General features: G+C 37.9%; 1 protein-coding gene across 1 annotated transcript in view; it reads left to right on the plus strand.

Annotated features, from left to right (window-relative positions):
• LOC310922701 (connector enhancer of kinase suppressor of ras 2-like) overlaps nucleotides 1–23,406 on the plus strand; it is a gene marked incomplete at both ends in the record, with an annotated part of 168,642 nt that overhangs the window by 109,350 nt on the left and 35,886 nt on the right. The window contains 5 exons of the mRNA XM_083883433.1: nucleotides 8,130–8,276; nucleotides 12,204–12,337; nucleotides 12,888–13,093; nucleotides 16,782–16,868; nucleotides 18,061–18,314. Coding sequence (XP_083739559.1) covers nucleotides 8,130–8,276; nucleotides 12,204–12,337; nucleotides 12,888–13,093; nucleotides 16,782–16,868; nucleotides 18,061–18,314 — 828 coding nt within the window. The remainder of the gene's footprint in view (nucleotides 1–8,129; nucleotides 8,277–12,203; nucleotides 12,338–12,887; nucleotides 13,094–16,781; nucleotides 16,869–18,060; nucleotides 18,315–23,406) is intronic.

Raw genomic sequence — 23,406 nt, forward strand, 5'->3', positions numbered from 1 at the left:
GGAACACTGGTATTTATTTTTACTTGGGCATGAGTAATGACAAGGACAATGATAACTTCCTAAAAAACTTCTAATTTAGAAGTTCACTTTGTCCTGGTGAACCCCATCTCCACACAGAGCGGCTGCAAAATTAAGAAATCTCTTTCTGTCTGTCACTTGTGTGAAGTGGAAATATGAAAGTCTGGCTATTAAAATCTTATGATTAGAGAGCAAATATTTTCTCCTGAAAAGAAGTATAACTTATTCATTTACACTTTAAATGTTAATGCAACACACAGCTCTTATCTGTATTAGAGAGTTGTCATAGTTACAAGCTGAAATATGCATTAGACTGGCTTTCTCCATCAAACACACTCTTCAAGTGACAGATCTGATTTAATCTTTACTCCCATAGGTGAAATCCCCCATTCAGCATCTCAAGAATTGGCTTTTTTAGCAACTCTTTCCATGTCTGTTATTACAGCAGGCTCAAGGAAGTTGATACTTGTAATCCCTTTCCACCTGAGGGCACAGGACCAACAGCTGAGTCGAGTGCCATGAAAGACTTTCTTTTTCTAAAAAAACCCACCCATAATATATTAATTATTCATTCTGAAATTCCTAACAAGCCAAGGAAAGAGATAAACGGCACTGGTTCTTTTGGAAATTTATTCTTTCTTTGAAATGGCTGGGAGAGTCTCATTATGCCTTCAGTTTGGAAAATCAGGCAGTAATAGTGAGTGTTTGTGTGGTTCAAAGGTGTGTGTCTAACTCTCACCCCTAACGGATTAGAAGTTTTAATATTTTAAATATCCCTTAGATCTTCAAGTGTGTCCTTTAATTCACTTCTGGCACTCCTTGCTGCAAACCACCCTCAGCTCTGCTCCTTCTTCCCCTGAGTTATCATGTTATGATCCACATTTTGCTTATAATTAGCATTATTTCCATTAGTGGACTGGAATAATTCAAAGGCAACAGCTCATTACGTTTCCACACAATCAATATTCTAACATTAGCTGCTAAAAAGGGGTGTAACCCATTTGAAATTAATGACTAGGGGGTCAGAGAACTTGCAGATCCCTGTTGTTCCTACAGGTTTTCCAGAGAAGATGGAAAACAGATTTCTGTGTTATCATAACCAAGACATTTGCTTAAGATTGATATTTCTGTAGCATTTTGGTACCAATATTTTCCATTATATCAAATATAAATCCCCTTCAACACAATGTGTTTAGAAAAACCTGTTCTGAAGATGATCAGAAAATGTCATTTTGTCCTGCCACTGCTGGAAATACTTCCCTGAGCAGAGGAAGTATGGATGTCTTTTAGCAGATTCCAATCCTATAGCTGACTACAGGAGCCATTTAATCTGATTTTGACTGAACTAGGCCAGTGTATTTTCCAGATAAATTCATATTCATTTAATATGATCATTTGAGTTTTAAAACTTTCATTGATGTTCCCACAACCTGTAATAAATTGCTCCGGCAGTTAATTATTCTCATTGCTTGGGGGAGAAAAAGTCATTTTATTTGTAGTCTATATTTGTCTGGCACAAGCTTCCAGTCCTTTGATCTTGATGTATTTTTATCTCTTAAATTGGAGAGCAGGTTTCTCTTTTAGGTATTTTCAGGATGCAATCAAATTAGCTCATCACTTTTTTTTTTTTTTAGTAAGGTAGATAATTTGAGCACTTCCAGTTTGTCATCCTAATGCATGACCCTCCTCAGCATCCTCTTTAAATTCCCAGCTGTAGCACTCTGCATTTTTCACAGGGAGTTATGGAGCTTCTCAGGACAAAGATTCACCCATGGCTGGGGCAGAGCTCTGGTACTGAACGAGCAAAAATGAGACTACAGAGCTGTTCCAGGGGATGATTGGGCTGGATTTCAGGAAAATCTGCTCCCCACAGAGGGCAAGAAGCACTGAACAGACTCCCCAGGAAATGGTCACAGTTTTTAAAGTTTTACGTGACTTTTCCAATAGCATTTCAATGGAGTACAGTGGAGCGTTCAGAAGTGTTCAGTGTAAAGGAGAGCTGCTTCCAAATTGTGTAATGCAACAACTGAAAAAGTGAGAAATAAAAGCCTTTCCACGTGGAATCTGGTCTAACCAAGGAACACTCTGTAATACAATTACAAAGATCAAAGAAAAAATAATAGTACTTTAAGAAAGGAATTAATTAAAGCAGGCAATTCACCACTGGCTGTTAAGATCATTTAATCATTATCCAATTTCCTTATTTGCTTTTCTGCTTGTTCTTCTTGCTTATAAGATTTTAATAAAATAGCATAAGAAATTTTAAGTTATACATTCTAAATTGCTGTCACCCTAACTCTTTATTTTTCCCTGCAATAACAACAGGCATCAATTCTGCCTGTGCCTTGTTGCCTTGTAGATTTTTACTTCCTCTCCCATAAAATTATACGGAAGTACTAAAGATGCCACTGTAGCACTTCTTCGTTTGCAAAATTAACAATTACTCCTTAGGTGGTGTATTTTCTGCTGCTTAGTTGAAACAGTAGATTTTATATTGTAATTCTTTTTCAGCATAAAATTATGAAAATTAAATCGTGTTAATTTTTCCGATAGTTTTTTCAGACAGTGAAAATATTGAAGATCAAATAAATATTCATCCATCTACCTGACCACCTGTGAAATATGTGGCTTATTCTGGATAGAGAAGAGAGAAGTGATCTGTAAACAAGGGAAAACTGAAATTCTCTTTTTTTTTTTTTTTTTTTTTTTTTTTTTTTTTTTTTTTTTTTTGAGGGTTAGGATTTGAAGGTTATTTCATAGGACAGAGAACAATAATAAGGCTTTTAGTAATTCCTGTTGAAAGCTCGATGTTACTCAGGAGCACCTGGCAAGGCTCCAGGAGTCAGATCATAGTAATTAATCCCAAACCAACTGAGCACCACAGAGCTGATGTGACTGAAAATGGCAGGGATGAACTTGGAATTAATCAGGAACAGGTTTCCAGGAGAAACTGAGTTTGGACACCATTGTCTTGACATTAGTATTATCTTGCCTGAAATACTGTGTGATCTTCAGGTCATTTACAGCTATCAAAAGTGTTAAGTTAGATAGGAGCATTAAAAAAATGTAATGGGTAAAAAGGAAAACGTTTCATCTGTCTCATAGGAAGAGAAATTATTTAAGGATTTCAGTTTGGTTAACTCAGCCAGCTGAGGCCGAGAGAGAATTCCTCTTTCTCCACAGACAGAGGCAATAAAGACCAGAAAGAGAAACAGCCCCTTAAGGTATAAAACACTGCTCTGCCAGAGCAAGAGGCCACAGAAATATCTGTAATAAATCTGTTGTGTTACATGTTTCTTATATTCTCTTGAAGCAGCTGCTGGTTTCAACTAAAGTGGTTGAATTTTCACACTCGAGGTTGTTCTTTGGAATGATGGATCCTGTGCTTTCAAGGGCACAGAAGAAAGATGGGGACAGACTTTTTAGCAGTGTCTGTTGTAGAGGGGCAATGACTTTGTACTGAAAGAGGGGAGATTTGGATCAGATACAGGGAAGACATTTTTTTGCAGTGAAACACAGGTACAGGTTGCTCAGCAAAGCTGTGTCTACCCCACCCCTAGAAGTGTTCAAGGCCAGGCTGGACAGGGCTCTGAGCAACCCACCTGAGAATGTTCCTGCTCCTCACAGGGGGAGGTTGGACTAAATTACCTTTAAATGTCCCTTCAGACCCCAAATACACTCTGATTCTAAAAACATGATCAGCAGCCTAAAGCCCTTTCATACTGATGGTTGTCAAATTACATGCTTGAAATTAAGTGTAAATCAAGAGCCTGGCACAATGAAATCATTTCAGCACTAATTTATTTGTGTGAAGACAGTCATTGAATTAATACCCTCGGTGTCTGTTTGCTGAATTGTAAATATGAGTCCTAATGAGAGCTCATTTTAGGTGGAGGTAATTCTGTAAATGTAGTGCCAGGTCACACCATCTGTGTTTCAGCACATTCTGTGTTGGGAAATGCAAGCAGGGAAAAAAAAAAAAAAAGGACAAAAGATGTCATGAGAATTTGAACTTCTTTCCCCAAAAGATGTCCTTCTGTTCCCAAACAAAGTGCCACATGTTACTTATTCTCCAGATTCTGCCTTTCAGAAAGGCTCAGTAAAGCCTCTCTTCCAGCAGTAGATCTTGCTTCTTCTTGGATTCTTGCTGTGTTTCTCCGTTAGTTAATGAAAATAACTAGAAATGAAATGTAATGAAAATAACTAAGATAATGGGAGAACATTTGGTTTTCCATCATCAATTATTGTCGGGAGCAGCTCGAATATTAATGAGAGTGAATCAGCTACAGGTGTTAATGACGAGCTTCCCCTTCAGTGACAGAAAAGTCTTGTGATCTTCCAGCACATTTTTGTCTAATAATAATTTCTGATTTCCATGTTAATCAAACCAGCTCTCTTGATTAATTCCCTAACGAGGCAAAGTGAATTACTTAAAATATGAAAAAGATGATAGTCTGCTTCCTTAAAAAAAGTTGAGTTTACGCAAGCTGGGTTGGTTTGGGTTTTTTTAATGCAAATATGAAGAGAGGTCAAACTTTGCAGGTTCAAGTAAATATCCAGATGGCTTTGCTTATGTATTTGAAGAGTCATGAGGGGAAACATCTGTCCTGGTTCCTGTGAGGGGTTACTGCAGTCAGAGCAGAATTACTTGCTTTCAGGTGGTGTGCAATATCATGGGATATAAATATTTAGAAAGTATTTGGCACAACTGATTTCCAGACCAAATGCCTGACAAGAGAGCTTTTAAATTCCTGTTAGTTATTGCTCTGTGTCTCCCCACCCCAGGTGACAGCAAAGCTGGCAGGTGATCCAGTGAACCGAACAGGCACAAGTCCCCCGGGCAAATTAAGGTGTGGCCTCCCTTCCTCCTGTGAGGTGCACTCAGTGGTTCTGTATTTCTTAAAACTTTTCCATTTTTCAGAGTCTCGATAGGGTTTGGTAAGACAGTGAAGGACCTGAGGAACCCCATTCCTGCCTTGTCCCCAGAATTTTTAGGGAAAGCAGAGAAAGGAACAGGTGCCTCTCTCTCCCATGCACCCCCAGTTCCACCACCTGAGCTAAAATTTACTTCGAAATTCCTTCCATAAGAAACAGGTAAAATGTGTTTGGGAGAAATTGGCAGGGAGGTGAACAACTGCTGTGGGGGTTCAGTGCACTGAAATCCTCTGATAAACACCACTATGTTCAACAGCTCAGCTGTTTTCTCAGTCCCTTCTGATAGAGAAATATATCATGCACTTCATACCTCTGCAGACACCCAAAAATGCACAGATTTTTTGGGGGTTTTTTTGTCTGCATCCATAGCATTAGGAGTTTTTTGTATGGCTTTTTCATACAGATCTGCAGTGAGTCATCCCCAGGCAGGTAGGCTTTATTTTAAAATGGGAGAAAAGGTGCGTTTCTGGCATGAACACAGTTTGGGTTTATAAAGATGCTGAAATCCCTACTGCTGGTAGGATGCATTCCAAATCTCATTCATGCAAATCCAGATCTTCTGAATGAGAAGGAGCAAAGTCATTATGAGGAGAGTCTAAAGAAGACATAAAAAACACTACTTTGCTGTTAATGAAAGTGGGTTATATTTTTTCATGTTTTTCTGAACATATTAGTTAAGGAGTCCCAGCTACAAAATCATCAAGTTTGGGTCTACAAAATTACCTCGGCATTGTGGAATTTCCTGGTGAAAGAATTAATTGTTTTAGCCATTAGTATTTTGGAACTATTATTTTTAAAGTTGCTATATTCTTAATTTTCCACTGCATCTTTTCTATGAGAAAACTAACTGATCCTTTAATATACACAGTAGTCCACAGGTTTCTTTTTACCTGGAGCTCTTATTTCCACACTGAGGATGTACAAACAGATACAAATTAATGATTGTGGCAATTTTAAGTGTAAACCATGAAAATTTCAAACATCTGCCTGTCTCTGACCAATTTGAGTCAATTGTTTTGCATTCTTCTGGGTTTCTTCCATCTTAAGCATCTAAATTAGCACCCGTTTTCATTTATGGAGGAAAATAAAAAGTATCACACTGGTCTTTTATTTCTTCATTATTCTAATTTTAACTTAACTTTCCTTGCTGAAATAGCTTAGCCCATTTTGTAGAGTTTGATTTTATGTGCTAAAAATCTTAAAAGAGCAAAATACCTTTCTGGAGAATGCATCTTACTAGAGCTAGAAGTCAGTAATTGCTTTAAAGACTGATTATTTAAGACTAAATGTCAAAATCTGACTCAAGGGCTGGTTTTCAACTAAGATTTTTAATCCACTGTAACGACTTCTCTTTTTTCAAAGATATTTTTAGTAATACAATTTATAATAACTTGTCCAAATTCCTGAGAGCATTTTATCATCACCCAGTAGTAATGACTGCAGCCAGTTCTCTGATAGATCTTGGTATTTAATGGCTTTGTCATTAAGGTTCCCATTGAAATAATTTATTGTTAACTTAATTATTTATCATTCTTTTCTAAAAGGAGCCCACGGAACTCTAAGGATTTCAGCAATCTGAAACTTACATCAATCTATAAAAATCAAAGAGAGTTCCATTTGATTTCTATAATTGAGTAAAAGAGGAAAAAATATATATGGGCTTTTATAGACACAGTCTAAACTGGAGGAGTTTTTGGGATTCAAGCTGCCATCCTTGTGTTTGTTTGGATGTGACCTATTTACAATTATTGCTGCTTTCTGGTTTCCTGTGGGCAGTGCACTTTTAGAAAGTTTTCAATAGAACAGCAGCACCAGAAATAGAACAGGACTTTTAAAAGCTTTTAAAATCCTTTTTGGAATTCCGACACATTTTGCAGTTCTGTCCCAGGTGGGTGTTCACAGTGGGATCCTGGCTTTGGCCCACTGTGGAGGCAGCTTGGAGCCTCACAGTCAGTATCCCAAATTCTCTTCAGCCCTTAGAAGAGGATTTTAGTTCAAATCTCTTGGTGGTTGTCTTCTATTATTTTCCCTTCACCTTTTTGTGTAATCAGATTTTATCTTCCTCTAAGAGGGAGTCATTATAAACTCCACCTGATATAACAAGAGGGTGAATGTAGACTGTTCTGTGTCTGAGCACCTAAATAATTTATTTTCCTGGTTTTTAATAGCAGTGGGGATTCACACTTTGGTCAGAAGAGAAATTATGATTAAAATGTTATTACTGAACTCTGACAAGTCAAACATGGCCAGTATAAAAATATTTCCTGCTTGCATATATTGGTGCTGTTCCTGTTCTGGGATTCACTAAGCTTTTCATTCTCACAAGTTCATTTCATGGCTGTTGCAGTTTCCTTGGGAAGGTTGTGCCTGGGAATTGCTGTATGGACACAGCATTCCAATTCCTGCTCAGTGCAGGTCTGCTCAGATTTGCGGCAGTCACAACATTTATGGCAGGTCCTTACCATGGCCAGGTACTGCTGCTCTAAAAATCTGCTCTGACTGGGACAGAAGAGGCAGAGGAAAGAGAAAAACCCTAAAAATATTTTTTACTGGTTTTATGTATAAATAATTTATGGTAAATTCCTATTTAAATAATCAACATGATTAAGAAATGTCTCTAAGTAGTTGTTTTTTTTTTCCTGAGTGGCCCATCCTTACAGTACCAGTGATGTCCTTTTTTATGGCCCTGTTTGCAATTTACAGTAACTTGGAGACTCAGGGGGCTGTTTATCTGTCCAGGGGCTGTACAGATAAACCAGTAAATGACCGGTTATCTCCAGTCAGGATCTTACAGCTCCTACATACATGCTATATATGTTGTTCCAGCACAGTCTTTCTTCCTCCTCAGCACTCACTGCTGCAACTCAGAACCCAGACTGAAATGATTTCATGACTTCTAGACCTCATCTTCTGATATAAAATGTTCAGTGATCTCTCAAGTTATTGAAAGGGTAACAGTGTTCACTTCTGCCTTTTTTTGTTCAGGAACTTGGCTAAAGAAAAAAAAGTAGAAATCCAGCTGCAGCAGCATGATTTCAGTCCCACAGAGTTTATAAAAACTGCTTATGTTTGCAAGGAGCAGGTTGTAATAGACCTTGTTGGTTAACAGAACATTTCCTTCACATTTCAAGTTAAATGGAAAGCTTTCAAACTTCGATTATGTACTTTTTCCTTAGGTTGGCTGGCAGTTAAAGAACCTAGTAAATGCACTGTGGGAAGACCCAAATGGAGTGATTTTAACCTTGAAAAAACGTCCTCAGAATACCCTGGTTTCTGCTCCTGCCCTTCTGAAGAATGTGAGGTGGAAGCCTCTGGCACTGCAGGTAAGGTGGCTGCAGCAATGCTGCAATGTCATGGTAAATCCTTTATTCAAGGGAAAACATTGTAATTTTACCTTCCAGTGAAAGGAATAAGAGCCTGTCCCAAACTCCTCTGGAGCAGAGCACTGAAATAAATAAGTGTGGCAATGATCAGATTGTTTTCTCCATGTTTTGGTGACTTTGGGAGCCACAAGAACTCAGACAAGGAAAGAACATTTACAGATAGTTTTATGAAGAGCAAGGTTCAGTGGCTGCTCTGGCTGGCAGAGGCAGAAGTGCCTCCCTGTCTCCATTATTTCACAGTCTGTCAACTATTTGTTTGTAATCAAGTGTGTCAGATCCATTAAATTCCAGGAGAACTCTGCTTCTGTTGCACAGCTCTCATGCAGTTGGAGTTTTTGGTAGCAGGGATAATAGAACCTCTGGTATTTTCTGTGTACTCAATCCTTGAAAACCTGCTGATGAAAAAAAAAAAAAAAAAGGCAGTTGTGAACATCACAGCTGCTTCATCCTACAGCAAGAAAAAACTGTCTGAAGCACTGAACTCGAAATGTCATTTTTAAAAGAAAGGTTTGCCAGTAAGTCAGTAACTATTGATGGTTGTCTTTAATACCATTTAACATCCTGTAAGAAGCTGATGAACTTCCATGATGTGGAAGCTTCTCAGAGCTGTTTTGTTTGGTTCACATGATACATGAATTTGTTTCTGAATGGTTTTCAAATTAATGAAACAAAACCCTTCAAGGTTATCCAGGCAGATTTCCTTTCTGCCTGGCATTTTCTAAATCTTTCATTTCTCAGAGTGCCAGAATCTTACACAGTGGCTTCACTTAAGGAGTTTGTGTAATCCCTGCAGCCCGGGAATGCTGACAGTGGGATTTAGGGCCACCTTTCTTTCTCTGTGACTGCCCCTTGGGGAGAGGAACTGTGACACCCAGAGGGGATTTTTCTGTCACAATGCTGCAGGAATAACATCCTTTGCTCTGGCAAGATGCTCATGTATCTACTTGTGAACTAGAGATGGAGCCTCCAGGGGCAGCCAAATGGAAATTGCAATTGCAAAGGGCTTCCAGAGAGATCCTCTCTTTATATTTGTACATTAAAGAATCATAATTCACAGGCAGCACTGGCTCTGGGGGCTGTGTCAGAGTGAACAGTGTGTGTTGTGCACACTGCAGGTATGGCATAGCATTTGCCATTAAAAATGACAACCTTTGTTGCGGTAGACAGAAAAGTGAAAGTTCACCAAGCTGCTCTTGTGGAATTCTGGTTTTGGGATGTCTCCTCTCCTGATGAGCCCCTGAGGAACAAAGAGTGCTTGAAGTGTCTCCTTCCTGGGGTGTATTTCTTCTATATCAGAGAACAGCGGGGTGAGAGATTTAAATAAAAATATAAACCACTTTGGAAAACAAAAGCAGCCCTGGCCAGTGTTACCTCTTAAGAGTAGATTCTGTTATGAGGTGTGGAAAACAGATTTTAGATCTTTTATTCTTCCTGCCACAGGGACAAGCTTAAGTGTTCAGACCTGGATCCGTTTCAGGATGAAGGTTTTGGGTTTGCCTGTTTCCTGCAGCTCTCACCTGGATCTGGTCTTATTTATTATTGTCAGTAATGACTTGGAAGCAGCCTGATTAAATTTCAAGATGTCACTGAAGCCTGTGCTTCCTGGACAGCTGACACAACAGCTTGTTGCTGCTGGAAGCAGTGAGCTCACTTCCCTCTCCTGTTGGCTGCAGTGTCCTCGCCTTTTTTTTGACTTTGGCAGTTTTGAGACTCTAGAGCAGTTCCATGTGTTGGATTGGTAGGATAATTTCTGGGTTGGTTTCTTTGTTGTTCTGGAGTTTTCTGCTGCTCAGAAAATGAATTTGCTCTCACAGAACAGGATTTGGGGATAAGCAGAGAGCACAGCACAGGCAGGAGGGTTTCCACCAAGACAAAAGCAGGGTAGGGAATGCCCAAACAGCAACAAGCTGCAGGAAAATACTTCAGTGAAAGGAGATTGAGAGAAAAGCAGTTCATCAACAGCCAGACTGTCACCAAAAAGGGATAACACACATGGGTACGTTGTATTTCATGGAGTGTTCAAGGTCCAGATCCATACATATTTCTCTGCACGTGCTATTTTCATGGTGCACCCCATATATCTATTTATGTGTCCACATGTGGAGCGATCTTTCCATTCTGATTTAGTGCTGGTAAAAAAAAAAAAAAATTTAAAAAAAAAAAAAAAAAAAAAAAAAAAAAAACCAAAACAAAACAAAACAAAAAAAACCCCTACACCCCAAAACAAAAGCAGTACATAATTACGGAAGGCAAAAAGGAAACAGCATTTAAGAACCTGAAATCATATTTGTTACCTCAGGTTGGTGCCCAGCAGGAAGTTTTAAATAAAGGTTGTCGTGTTTTCTATTGTTGCTTAAGGCACTTATAGAGGTTATTAATATGTTTTCTACAATAATTAAGTTTAAAATATACCACATAGGTAATTTGTGAATTATTGATTATACAGAATCTGTTAGGCCTTATAACATCTATTACTTGGCCTTGTTGTAGTATTCTTTTGCTTTAGAGGGTTTCCCTTGATGCTCAGTTAACAACAGCAGAGTTTTCAAGTGCCAGTTCTGTCCTCCATTATCTTTCAGTGAGATTTGTGACAGCATTTCCCCTTTTGTCTCTGGCTGACATCATGTGATAATAGAAGATTATTTGAATTTTTAAACTCTCTAATTATCCCACTCAGGACAAAGTGGGGATTTTTTAATTTGTAATGGCAAATAGTGCTCTGCACACTGCAACTTCATTCAAATAAAATACAATATTTATTGTATTTTTTCTTTTTATTTAGAGAACTTTTCAAATTGGAATAATCCTTCCTGTCACAACTAATTGATCCAGAACAATTAGACCATTTATTATTTAGTTTAACAATAAGCATAGGGAACTAATACAATTTTGATCCATTTGCAGACTGACATTCTTATGAAAAAACATAATTTTTTGGTATTTAGGATTGCTTTTACTTTTTGAATTACATAAAAAACATTTCAGTGTTTACCTCTAGAAGACAGAAGACCTTTTATTTAGAAAAAGCTTGGTGTTTATAACTTTCATCCAAATTTTGAGTTACTGGGTTTTTCTTCCACCTGTAGAAAACTGGTTGTATCTATTTAAGCATAACTTCTATAAATAAAAAAAATTTTCTATTTCTTGAGTGTCAACACAGACTGAATTTGGTTGAAAAATATTCTTTGTTTATATCTCTGTATCGTGCACAGCATATTTGGTTATCATCCTTCTAGTTCTTGCAGGCCATTGACTTGAGCTTCTCCATGACATCTGAATCAAAAAATTGTCATGTAAAAGTTTATGAACTAAAAATCTTAAAGGATATTTATTTATTGTTCAGGTTAATTTATAATTCTTTGCTATTTTCTGTAGAACACGTATTTGTATCACCATGGCTATAAAGCCAAAGGACAATGAATTCTGCTTTCTTTAAAAAATCAAGACATTCTGTCCTTGCTAACAATAAATCTCCCTCTGAAACCAACATGATCATTTCATTCAGTACAAGTATTCCAGAGTTCTGTAATTAACTTCTGTATTAATGGCATTTAATACAGTGTGTCCTTTCTACTCAGATAATTGATTTTCTGCATTGATTAAAGATCATATTTTGATTGAGTCTCAGATTTTCCCTTGAGGTGGCTTTTAAATTAATTTAATGGTCGTTTATCAGTTTCTTTCGTAACTAGTCTTGAGGTCTAGAATTTCATTAGACACCTTTTGGGAAGAAACTTCAGAAATTCAAAAAAATGGCTAATCTAAAAAAGAGGTCAGAATTCCTAAAATTATGCACAGTGATTTTGTTGTTTCTTGTAGCACAGGAAGCGTTACTTTATTCTTCATGTGCCTTTTGGTTTTTTGCAGCCTGTGATTCCAACCAGCCCCACAAGCAGCTCTACAACCCCAACGAGTACAATGGGCATGTCCTCAAAAATGGACAACTCTGCACTCCAGGATGTTTTCATTCTCTCCCCCATGTCAGGACTTTATGGCCCCAGGTATTTATGTCCTAAGGGATTTGAGGTTCTGAAAAACAAAATTTTACACTTTGATGTCATTAGATAAATATAACAAAATCAAAATGAACAGCCCGACCATCAAGCTAAATAATTAATAAAATTAAGAGCTAAAAATACATTTGGCATCATATTATTGTTTTAAGTGACTTAACTTTCACTTAGCTGAGCAAAACCTGGGTTTAGTCCTAAATCAAGAAAGCATTTAAAGAAGTATTTAAACCAATTAGTTTGGTTTACTTTTATGTGTTTACTTTCTTATTCTCAAGCATTTCTGCAAGGGAAACACTTGTCCAGTCATATTAAAACGATTCCTTATGTTCTCCTTCAGATCCTAGAAAACTCCTGAATGTTTACCTCACAATTAAAGTGGCACCTAATGATGGTTTTGGTAATTTACATTTGTTGAATTACCTCACTTATGAAGTTCTCCCACACAGCATTTCAACTGCAAGACTTTTTATTTGTAGCATTTCGGGGGAGGCAGTTGCATGCTGGAATGGTTCATTTCTCCATCATTTCCTGTTTTTAGGGATGAAATCGGAATAATGTCTTGTGATGACATCAGCAAATTTGGGAAGCCTGGGATGAAAGGCTCTGAGTCTCCAAATTATTTCCTGGAGCACGAGAGTGGGAAGTACTACACCCTGATTGAAGGGGAAGGGCACCCCGGGGGCTCTGAGTACGAGAGGAGCAGAGCCACAGGTGTGAGGAGAAGGGAGAAAACCCCCACTCATGGTAGGCTGGATTTCCTCAACCTTCTTCTAACTGGCCACATTTACAAACTGTGCTGTCACCTCTGCAACCCCTCCCCAAAAATCTGCCATTCTTTGTCAGACCTTTGTGACCCATTGGCTCTGAACAATAAACAGGAGTTTACTTATGAAGGAATAATTAGAAATTTTGCACACTAACATTCCTGGTCAGGAGTAAGTTATTTATACACTTATTTTGCAGCTCATGCTGGAACATTGAATGATAATTAAGTTCACATTATTTGGATAGCCAGCATCTTGATTTACTCAATTTCCCCTTCCAGACTCCTGGAGATTATTCCACTTGCAATGTTCTGGGCTGTTAAACTTCAGCGAAGGGACTGCCCTGTGGTATGGAAGTGTGTGTAAGATGGAAGGCCCTCCAAAACTCAGCACTGCATTAAATGCACAAGGAGTATTCTACAACGCACTCATTAGTGCTTGAACTGTGTTTCTATGGGGACTGCTTAAATATATAAAATGCTATTAAAACAATAATTAATTCTTGTTTTCTATAGAAATTTTGTGTGTATATAAATCCCCATTGAGTGCACAGTCACATGTGCTTGCATATGAGTGTATGGATCAATATAAAAGGTGCTGTTGAAAATTAATTGATAGAATTTTTTCTGCTTCTCTGTTTAAACTGAATTGTTTGATGTTTAATGAGTTTGAGAAAAATACTGCTGAAATGCAGCAGTGTATGGTCCACTGGCTTTTTTTGTACTTTCAGTGGCTTTATTTTCAAGGCAGTAGGACAGTTTTGTGAAGCTTACAGATTTCAGATAGGAGATTTTTTTTTTGAAAACTGATTTTGAAAATAGCATTATTTCCGAGCCTCAAAGAAAGCAATGACCATAGTGTTCTCTGTGGGTAGCTGCTATCTTTTGAGAGATACATACATATTCATTCATATATGGCAAGCCAGCTCTGAAACCTTTTTTTTCCTCTCATTTTGTTGAAAAGTCCCAACAACTTCCTAAGTTTTTGTCTTTGAAATTTAGGAAAGGGCAAGCCTCTCAGAAGCTCAGAGCAGTAAAGGAAAATGTGTCTGTGAAGAACACAGGTACTAGAATCCTGCTGCAGTTCAGTGGAGAGAGTCCCAAGTGGTTCTGGTGGAAGATCCAACAGCAGCTGAAAGGAAGAACAGTAGGGGAAAAAACCACAAAACTTAAAGCACTGCAGTCACTGATTTTGCTGCTGCTTAGTCTGGTATGGGGTTTGCTACCAGGGATGTTCTTAAATGCAGCTTCTCTGCTCCTGCTCTTAGTATTTATCTTGTGTTTATCAGTTACACAGAACTTCCCTCCTGCTGTTGTAATTTGCTGACTGCAGCTGGATTTCTGCTAAAAATGGCTAGTAAAATGGACTTGATGGAGTGTGTATATGCACGTGGAACCTCCTCAGAGTAGGAAATCTTAATAAACCTTTGTTATAGACAGGATATTTTTAGTAACTGCTTCAGTCATCTGCTCGATGCTTGAAAGAGCTGTGACGCTGAATAATAGGATTCCATCTTAAGACCAGTAATGTTCACTCTTTATCTCCTTGTGAAGTGACATCATTTCAAAACAAAATTAGAATGAAAGATAAAGAGAAATCTTAACTGTGATTAAAATTGGAGCCAGATGGGTGTATTTGGCCTGCTTTCATAAATTCTTGCTTCATGGTGACTTAAAATATTGGGCTCTCTGCCTGATCCCAGCAGTACACAAGAATTTTTTTTGTCTGTGGTGGACAATTCTGATTGAAATCCAGAAGGAATTTGCTTTTAAAGTCTTTGAGATGAGCTTTTCTCTCAAAAACGACTGCTAAACCAGATTTTTTTAAAACTACAGATTTAATTAATCTGCTGATTAACAGACATGCAAATGATGCTCTACTGTAGTGGAAGGTTTTGTACTTTCTGACTGAGAGGTGACATCAATCATCGAAGTGACAATGTGTCTTTCAGTAAAGACACAGGATTTATGGCAGCTCCAGTAAACTGATGCTGGAACCACAGAGCTATGGGCAAAGAGATGAAAATAAAACTTCTGAAGCCTTTCATGGCCGAGCAGCCACTTTCATTATTGCTTGGGCTGACACAAACTGCTGCTCCAAAATTCCAGCCTTGGACTTACCAGGATTCCAGCCATTGTTAGAAATAAGTCTCCCGTGTAGCTGGTAGGTAGATGGATTCTCAGGCAGGTGATGGGTATGGATAGTACATGCGAAATCCATGAAGGTAATTAAAAAGTCTTTTTGTGAAAATTAAGCTTGTTTTTAGTAATATTGCAGTGCATTTTTTGTTTTACTTAACATTATACTCAGTTATTTTCCAACTCTAAAATGCTCTGGTCTAAAGAGCTCTTGTGGCAATGCATATCAAACGTCTTCCATTTATGTGTTAGAGGCAAAAACATCATAGTTTGTTTTTTTTTCTTTCACTTTATTCTGGTATCCTTGTACACAACAACTTTTTGCTCCTCAGAAAAATATCCAAGCTGAAATGTCAAAACAATTTATAGGTTGTTTTTCATTGGGAAAGGACTTGGAAGTGAAATAAGCAGTTTAGAAAATCACTCATTCATTTGCCTTGTGTGATTCCTGTCCTTAGTTTCTATTTTTAATGTCTCTTGTGCTGTGGTATCAGTATCTGTGTATAAATCGTTTCAGAGATTCAGATCCTTCCTTTCTTTACAGAAAAATTGCCCGGTTTGGTTATGTTGAGCTCCCCTTGTTATGTGCCTTCCTATTTTCTTTTTTTAATTTTATAACATTGTTTATCCATCTTTTTATAATGGTGATTATTATTTTTAAATTATTTTTATTGATTTTTTTTTCTTAATTGATACCATTCTGCTAAGGATTAGGAGTTGAATCCTACCTTTGTGGTTAAAGATAGTCTCAGGTGTGAGACAGACAATGAAACTAGGTATTTTTCCATAGGATTATTTATACATAAGTAATGTAAATTATTTATATATAAATAATATAATTTCATGGAAAATCTCAGTACCCCAAATATCACCCCTCCAATTTTCAGGAGATCTGGGGCTGTTTCTGGTTTGGTGTCATGCCATCTCTGTTCTGGTGCTCAAGCAGGGAATGGCTTGGGCACATCAGGATCTCACTGCCACAGTGCCATGAAACTCCATTGATTAAAACCCCAGTGGCTGAGTCTTCTTTGCTGGTGGTTGCCACCAAACTGTGCTCCAGGTTTTCCTACTGAGTCAGTGGAAATTAATGTTCCCTGAAATGACATCCTCTTTTTCCTCACCATGTGATTTCCCAGGTCGGGAGGGGGTTTATGTTTCCTTGACAGATCAGTGTTGTATCTGTATTAATTCTCTCTCAACTTTTCCTGCAGCATTTTCATCCACTAAAAACCTGTTTCTCTCTTTATTCCCAATACCTGTTTAATAAGTGTGCAAGTTTTTACAGAGCAGAGTTTTCAGATAAATTTGTAGTCTGCTTTACATTTACAAGGAGTTTCACCAAAGATGGTGGTGCTTCCCTTGAGGTCAGGGGGATGAAGAGGAGGCTCTGGGATGTTCCACTGATGCTGAAGGCACAGCTCTAATAAGGGACTGCTCTGAGGGGTTGGGTCACACCTGGAATTTATGGACATTACTAATCCTAAATTGCTAGGTTTCAAAAACTATACTGGTTTTCCTTGTTGTTTCCAGGGGATTTGAGGCCAGTTTCGATGCCTACTGAGTACAGCTGGATAGGGGAGCCCAAAGAACAGAATGTGTACAAGAGGGGAAGCAGAGGTGAGTATTTTCTTTTTTCTCTGCTGTTCTCCAAGATGTTTTTCTTTGTTGCTTAAGGAGCGTCACAGGAAAAAAAAAGTCTCTTTTTTTTGAGCATCACAGAGGCAATAAAAGAGCCTGTTTAGTGCCTGTGCTTTTCTGTTTCTATTTCTGAAAATTAAAAATTTGTATTAGTAGGAGGAATTTAATTCTAGTATAAAGAAATATAAACATCAAAGGAAAAAGTACTTCGAAGACTCAGATATGTGTTCAAAGCAATCAGTTCTAAATCTGCACAACTCTGGAAAACAGTAAGTGATGTTACAGCTGTAAGGTAGCATCCTTTAAGAACATTTTGATCAATATGAATTAAAATTTGGAACAGGAATCAGCAATGGTACTGCCAGTGTTCAGACCAGCAGTTTTAATCACATAAAATTCCATTGATCCCAGTGGGAATTATGAAGTTTGCAAGAAGAAGAAGCGATGGCAGAGTTTCTTTTTTCCTTTTTTTTTCCTCTGGCAAAAAGAAATCATCCAATTCAAAAGAATATTCTTCAAATATATAACTGTATTTATTATGACACTGATTGTTGAAGATTCTTGAATACCAAATCTTTTAGGCATGGTCTGGAAGCTGAGAGGAGTTCATCTTGACTCCTAAAAATGTGAACAAAAAATGAATTATATTCTTGAAGATCAATGCAGGATTTTAAGCTACCTTTTTTTAGTAAACTTCCATTCCAAGAGAAAATAAATTTAATTTAAGGCACAAGCCTTTTCTGATTTATTCCAAATCTGTTGATGTATGTTTAGCTCATATTTCACTGTTACAGACAGTTACAGACTTGTTGCCTGGCCAGCTCCCATTTTGAAACCGTGCCCAAGTGTGCTGCACATCTCCTTAAAACCATTATTCCAGCTTGTCAAATTCCTTGAAATTACAATCCTGGTCTCTGGAATGGTCCCAGAGATGCTCCCTGTATGATACAATCCAGTACTATTTTCTGTGTCCTCTCCCTTTCACCAGCCATGGTGTCAGTAAATGTGGAACAGAGTCCAGGGAGAGGCTCCACAATTCCCTGGACATTCACACGACTTTTTCCAGTTTTACAGGACCAAGTGATGGTCCCTGGCCAGCAAAAATGTTTCTCTGCTCATTTACTCTCCTTAATGTTTCTTTTTTTTTGCCCTCCCTCCCCTCCAACCACTGACTCTGAGAATTCTCTGCTGCGGTACCTGAGCGACGACAAGATCCTGGTGATCCAGGAGGAGCCCCTGACGCAGAAGGACAACAAACGGGACACGGGCAGGAGGTCCAGGAAAAAGGGAAAGCCCCCAGGGAACCCCAGCTACCCCATCAGCCCCTCGGTGCTGGCCTCCACCATGAGCGTCAGGCTGGAGCCAGGGCAGCAGGACGTGCTCAACTTCTCCCTGGCAGAGAACAACACTGTTCCGCTCTACCATGTGAGTGCCCAGCCAACACCTCCCTGCATGAGCACCTGGAAAACACTTCCCTGTTCTCCTCCTGGGATTGATCCAGGCATAAAGGCACAGTCTTCTACTTTATGTTTTCATACTGTATTTCACAGTCTGAGAAAGGTTGCTCAGTGATGGTGTCTCTTAGGATTGATCCTGGCATTCAAGTGTTCTCCTCTTAGGATTGATCCAGGAATTTGAGTGTTCTCCTCCTAGAACTGATACAGGCATAAAGACACACTCTTCTCCTTCATGATTTCATGCTGTGCTTCATAGTCTGAGAAAGGTCGCTCAGTGAGGGTATCATGACAAATTTCTCATGGCAGTCACTTTTTCCATGTCAGTATCAAGACAGATTTCTCATAAAAGTCAAGACAAAACAGCAAAACACAAGGCAAGAATCATCTGCTGTCAGATGCTTCCATAAAATCCTCCTCTTAATTATTCAGTCTCACTGAGTTTAGTTTAATTTATCTTTGAAGGTTCATGGGGATCCTCCACTGAGCCTCTGGTAATGATTTATTATACATTAATTTATAAGCTTTTGTATTTCCACTTTGATTACTGTGTCTTGTAAAAACAGATGAGTTTAATGGAGTTACTGTTTATTTAAATTTATTTATTGAAATTGTGGGTTTAAATCTCTCTGACAGAGATTATCAGTATCACAAAGTCAAAGCAAAGGATTTCAAACCTGGAGAGAAAATCAGCAGGCAATTTATTAGGATGAATGAGAAAATTATTGTACAAGTCTGCAACAAACCCCAACAATATTTTATAACTAGGCAGATGAATCAGCTCATTTCAGTCAGGTTTTGGAATTCTGTTGATGATCTATGGGCTCACCTGAGTTCTGAAGAGAGGAAAATGAGTCATTTAGGGCAAGATGCAAATTCCACTCTAGATTTCAGGACTGAAGTTGTATCTTCTTGCATGATTTCCATACCATCATGCAGCTACTTGAACAGACACGATAAATTAGCAGTATGATATTGTATGATAATAAAGTAAATATTTAAAAATACCTGAATGACATAAAACGTCAACTCTAAAGGGTCTGAAGGAAAAGCAGGAAACTGGAAAACAGGAGTTATCCTGGGAAGAGACAACGTGGAGTGGTCAGTCCACTCTAAAAGTCAGTGCAGTCCCTGTTCACAAACTCTGCTCCATGTGCAGTGATTACAGAGGAGGGCACAGGTAAAATGATTATTCATGGACTGACAGAGCAATATTAATTCTTTTACTGCCATAAATTTTTGGGGCAGCATTAAAAGAGACCTTTGCAGTCCTCTAGGAGATAATCACAGGAATCAGAATATCTGAGGCACTTTGTCAACTGCCTTATAAATATACAGGAGGAACTGAGTCGACAAATACACAGAGTTGCTGACACAGATTTTGTGGGTTCTTGGCAGCACAGAATCATCCACATTAACGTCTTCCCACTTGGAATACTGAAAGAATTCTGAAAAGCCAAGCAAGGAAAAAAAAAAAAAAAAAAAAAAAGGGCATATTTATCTTGAAATAGAGCTACCCAGAACAAAAATATGAAATATGAAAGAGCATTTCATGGCAGCTTGATAGCAAAAATGAAAAGTAATAGAGAGTGGTGTTCTTAGATATAAATTTAATGTTTAAGTAGGTCAGCTCATTTCCTTAATATCTAAAGGTGTTACCAGGATTTTCATAAGCATTTTGATATGTAAACCTTTTTTGGATAATGCAACCAAATCATCCTAAAGCATTTTTGCTACATTTGTATTAGAAAAGTTGACAAAATTGGTTTAGCTTTTCTTCTTTCTTTGGCTCTGTGTTTTTCAGTGGAAGGCAAAAGTGCAGAGCTGTTGGAATCACATTTCCATGAAATCCTCTCCCTTTGACACATGCCCAGTACAACTCCTGGATATAGATCAAAATTTCAGCCCAGATAAATGCTTTGGGAAATGGAGATGATAAATAGGATTTTCATCATCTTTAGTGAAGGGAAGGTGATAATGTTTTGTAATAAAACAAGGATAGCTTGATGGAAGGAGGAATCAAGCATCTCTTTAGCCATTGCTTAATTTTTCTAAGCACTTACATAAATATGTAGCAAAAATATACAAAAAGGCACTTACTTAACAGCAGTTTAAATTACCAGACGTAAGAAGTTTTGCAAAATTGGTAATTGCAGAGATTCACCACTGGATTAATGCTTTGGAAAGAATGTTGATTTGGAACCCAAAATTAAACAATTAGCCTGATTTCATAAGTTGCTGGGAGGATGCAGAGTTCCTATATAAAATGGATATTTAGGTAATGCAATGTTGGCAGCATGCCCAGGATATAAAACGATGCATGAAGCCATGTTGCAGTAAAATATTCCTGTCAAGAAACACTGCCCCCTTCCAGGATATATTTATAACTCTAATTTAATTGATATGCGACGTCACAGAACCTAAGCAAGAGTCAATTACAATTAGTAAGGCTGTTATAAATAATTATTAATTAATAGAGTACCTCTTGGAACATGACTTTCTATGTTTACTAATGCTTTGCTTCTGAAGTGACATCATTTACCAGGTTGAGCCTAAATATGGGCTTACAAGGATAGAGTTAAACACTGAATATGCTATTTTTTTGTACTACCAGAGTTCATTCTGCAGAAAATTAATTTATCACACAGGACTCCAGCTCAGCAGACCAGATGTACCTGGGAAATTTTTCATTTTGCATTTCTGACCATAAAGCAAAACACAAAAAACCTTGGAAAATCCTCAGGATTTTACAAAAAACTTATAGAAAACTGTATCTATCCTGTTGCTCAGTTCCACTTTGCTCTGTGGCAACCAGATTCCATCTAAAAAGAGAATATTGAAGACCTCATTCCAGATCCAGACCGGAAATCCACACAGTGTTCAACTCTGTGGTTTTATTGCTTCAGACTTGCACAACTTCCTGAAGCTCTCAAATTCAATTTGTTGGTTACCACATTAAATTCTCCAATTGGATAATGATCTCTCAGCTGGTTTTACTTGGTGGTAAATGTTCTGGGTCTATTATCTACAAAATAATTGGATATTTTCCTTTGTTGTATCATATATTAAAAAAAACTGGAGAATAGATTTAATTTTCTAATTTTTTTGTTTTTTAGGTTTTTTTGGGGTTTTGTGGTTTTTTGTGAATTTGAATTGAGTGTCTTGAAAATACTTCGGTTTTAATGAGTTGTAAGATCAATTCTTTAATTTCAATGTTCCTTTCACAGTAAAATAGGAATAATGGCTGCTTTAGGGTATTCATTGAGAGTGCCAGACCAGGAGTCACTTTTTTATTTTAAAGATAATTTGAAGCCTGATGGTGTTTTAGGGTTAGCCATTGTTACCCAGCACTTGCTTAACTTGGTTTTTATTCCCTTCTTGCTGATCCCAGGAAGCTGGAAACTCATCCCTGTGGCACAGGGTGATGGAAATGCTCTTAAACTGCTCCTGGAGCTGCAGAGGCAGCTTGACAAATGATATAAAGTTTAATGGTACATGCTGAGAATTAAAACCTGTGCAAAACCAATGTAAATCTGGGTGTTGTGTAATGGGTGCATGCTGGGATGTGCCAGATGTTCCAGATGCTTTTTTTGGGATGACAGGCAGTCTGAGTGCTGCTCTGATAAGTAGAATAATTAAGATAGTCTGGGAGAATCAGCTCCACTGACTGAAGGAGGAGCCTTTTATTGCCAATTTTGCAGGAAAAGTGCTCATGTTTTATTTATTCCTTCCTGCTCTTGCAGAAAGAAACAAAACTGTGCTGTCAGGGATGAGCATTACTTTCTTCAGAGTTTTATTTCCTTTCTGAATTGTTCTGAATAAAATCTATCTTTGCCTTTTATTTAAGTATGTGTAATATGGGAAGCCTTCTTTCCTTACCTTGCAGTTATGGTGAGAAATCACTCTGAGGATGATTGTGTGGGTTCTGGCTGCTCAGAGAAGCCAATATAAGTATTTCTGGCTTCTGTAGCTTCAAAATGAGTCTGCCCAGTTGTACTGATTGTAAAATAATATTATTTTTCATTGAGACTGTGCACATGAAGGCTTGAATTTACAAGTATCTCCCTCATACTTGAAGATGGATCCTTGAGTAGCAAAGTCTAATAATGTATTTCTTTAGAGTTCTGTTGAGACCTGACTCTCTAAACTACACTCTTCATTAATCTGTAAACATCTCAAAGTGGGGGAAAGGTGTTTTAAAAAGGTGTTTTATAGTATAAGGGAAAATAAAGGGAAATAAGATGTTAAGAAATGTTCTTTTTAACAATAATGTCATCAGTCTTTAGGTTTCCATGTTCATTCAGTAATCAAGAACTTCATAACTGACCCGGATCCAGAAAAAAAAAGAAAGACTAAACCAGTGTTAACCCAGAACTCAGGCTGTCCTTGATTTCTGGAAAGACCAGCCCGTTGCATAAGCTCAGGAGAGGGGCTGGGAGTTTGTTTGGAACAGCCTGGTTAGGATGGATGTGTTTGCAAATTCCCCCCCAAGACAGGGCGTCTCATTCCTGCTGCCTCCAAAAGTTCAGGCTGCCTGGTTGGCCTAGAATTCCTTGTATTTGTAGTTATATCAGGACACTGCACAAAGCAAATATGAGGCTGCCTTTATCCAAACATATGTGGTGTTTTCAGAAGTAATTTTGCTCTATTACAGAATGTTTAAATGATGATATTCTGCAGTCTTCAAACAAACCACTAGAAACTACCAATGGAAGTCAGCAAATGAAGCATTCATTAACCTGCTGTGACTTCATGGGTAAATTGCCATTTGTAAAACATTCTGCAGTCCTCTGACTCCAGAGAACCACCACACAACTGAGTTGTACTGCATTGTATTATTTTAGCAAATGAATTTAAGCCTTGGTTTTATTGATTTCCAGGCTACCAAAAAAAACCCACTTTAGATATATACACAGTCTAAACCCACATTTTACAGTCATTTGTTAATAAATATTAGTTACAACTGATATTACTGGTATGATAATTGCAATATTTATCCTCCAGAAGATGCACCAAATAGAAATCTCTCCCTTACCACACAAATATCACGTCCTGCTGCTGAA

The sequence above is a fragment of the Zosterops lateralis genome (genome assembly GCF_965231275.1).
Source record: "Zosterops lateralis genome assembly, chromosome: Z".
In the NCBI taxonomy this organism is placed as follows: Eukaryota; Metazoa; Chordata; class Aves; order Passeriformes; family Zosteropidae; genus Zosterops; species Zosterops lateralis.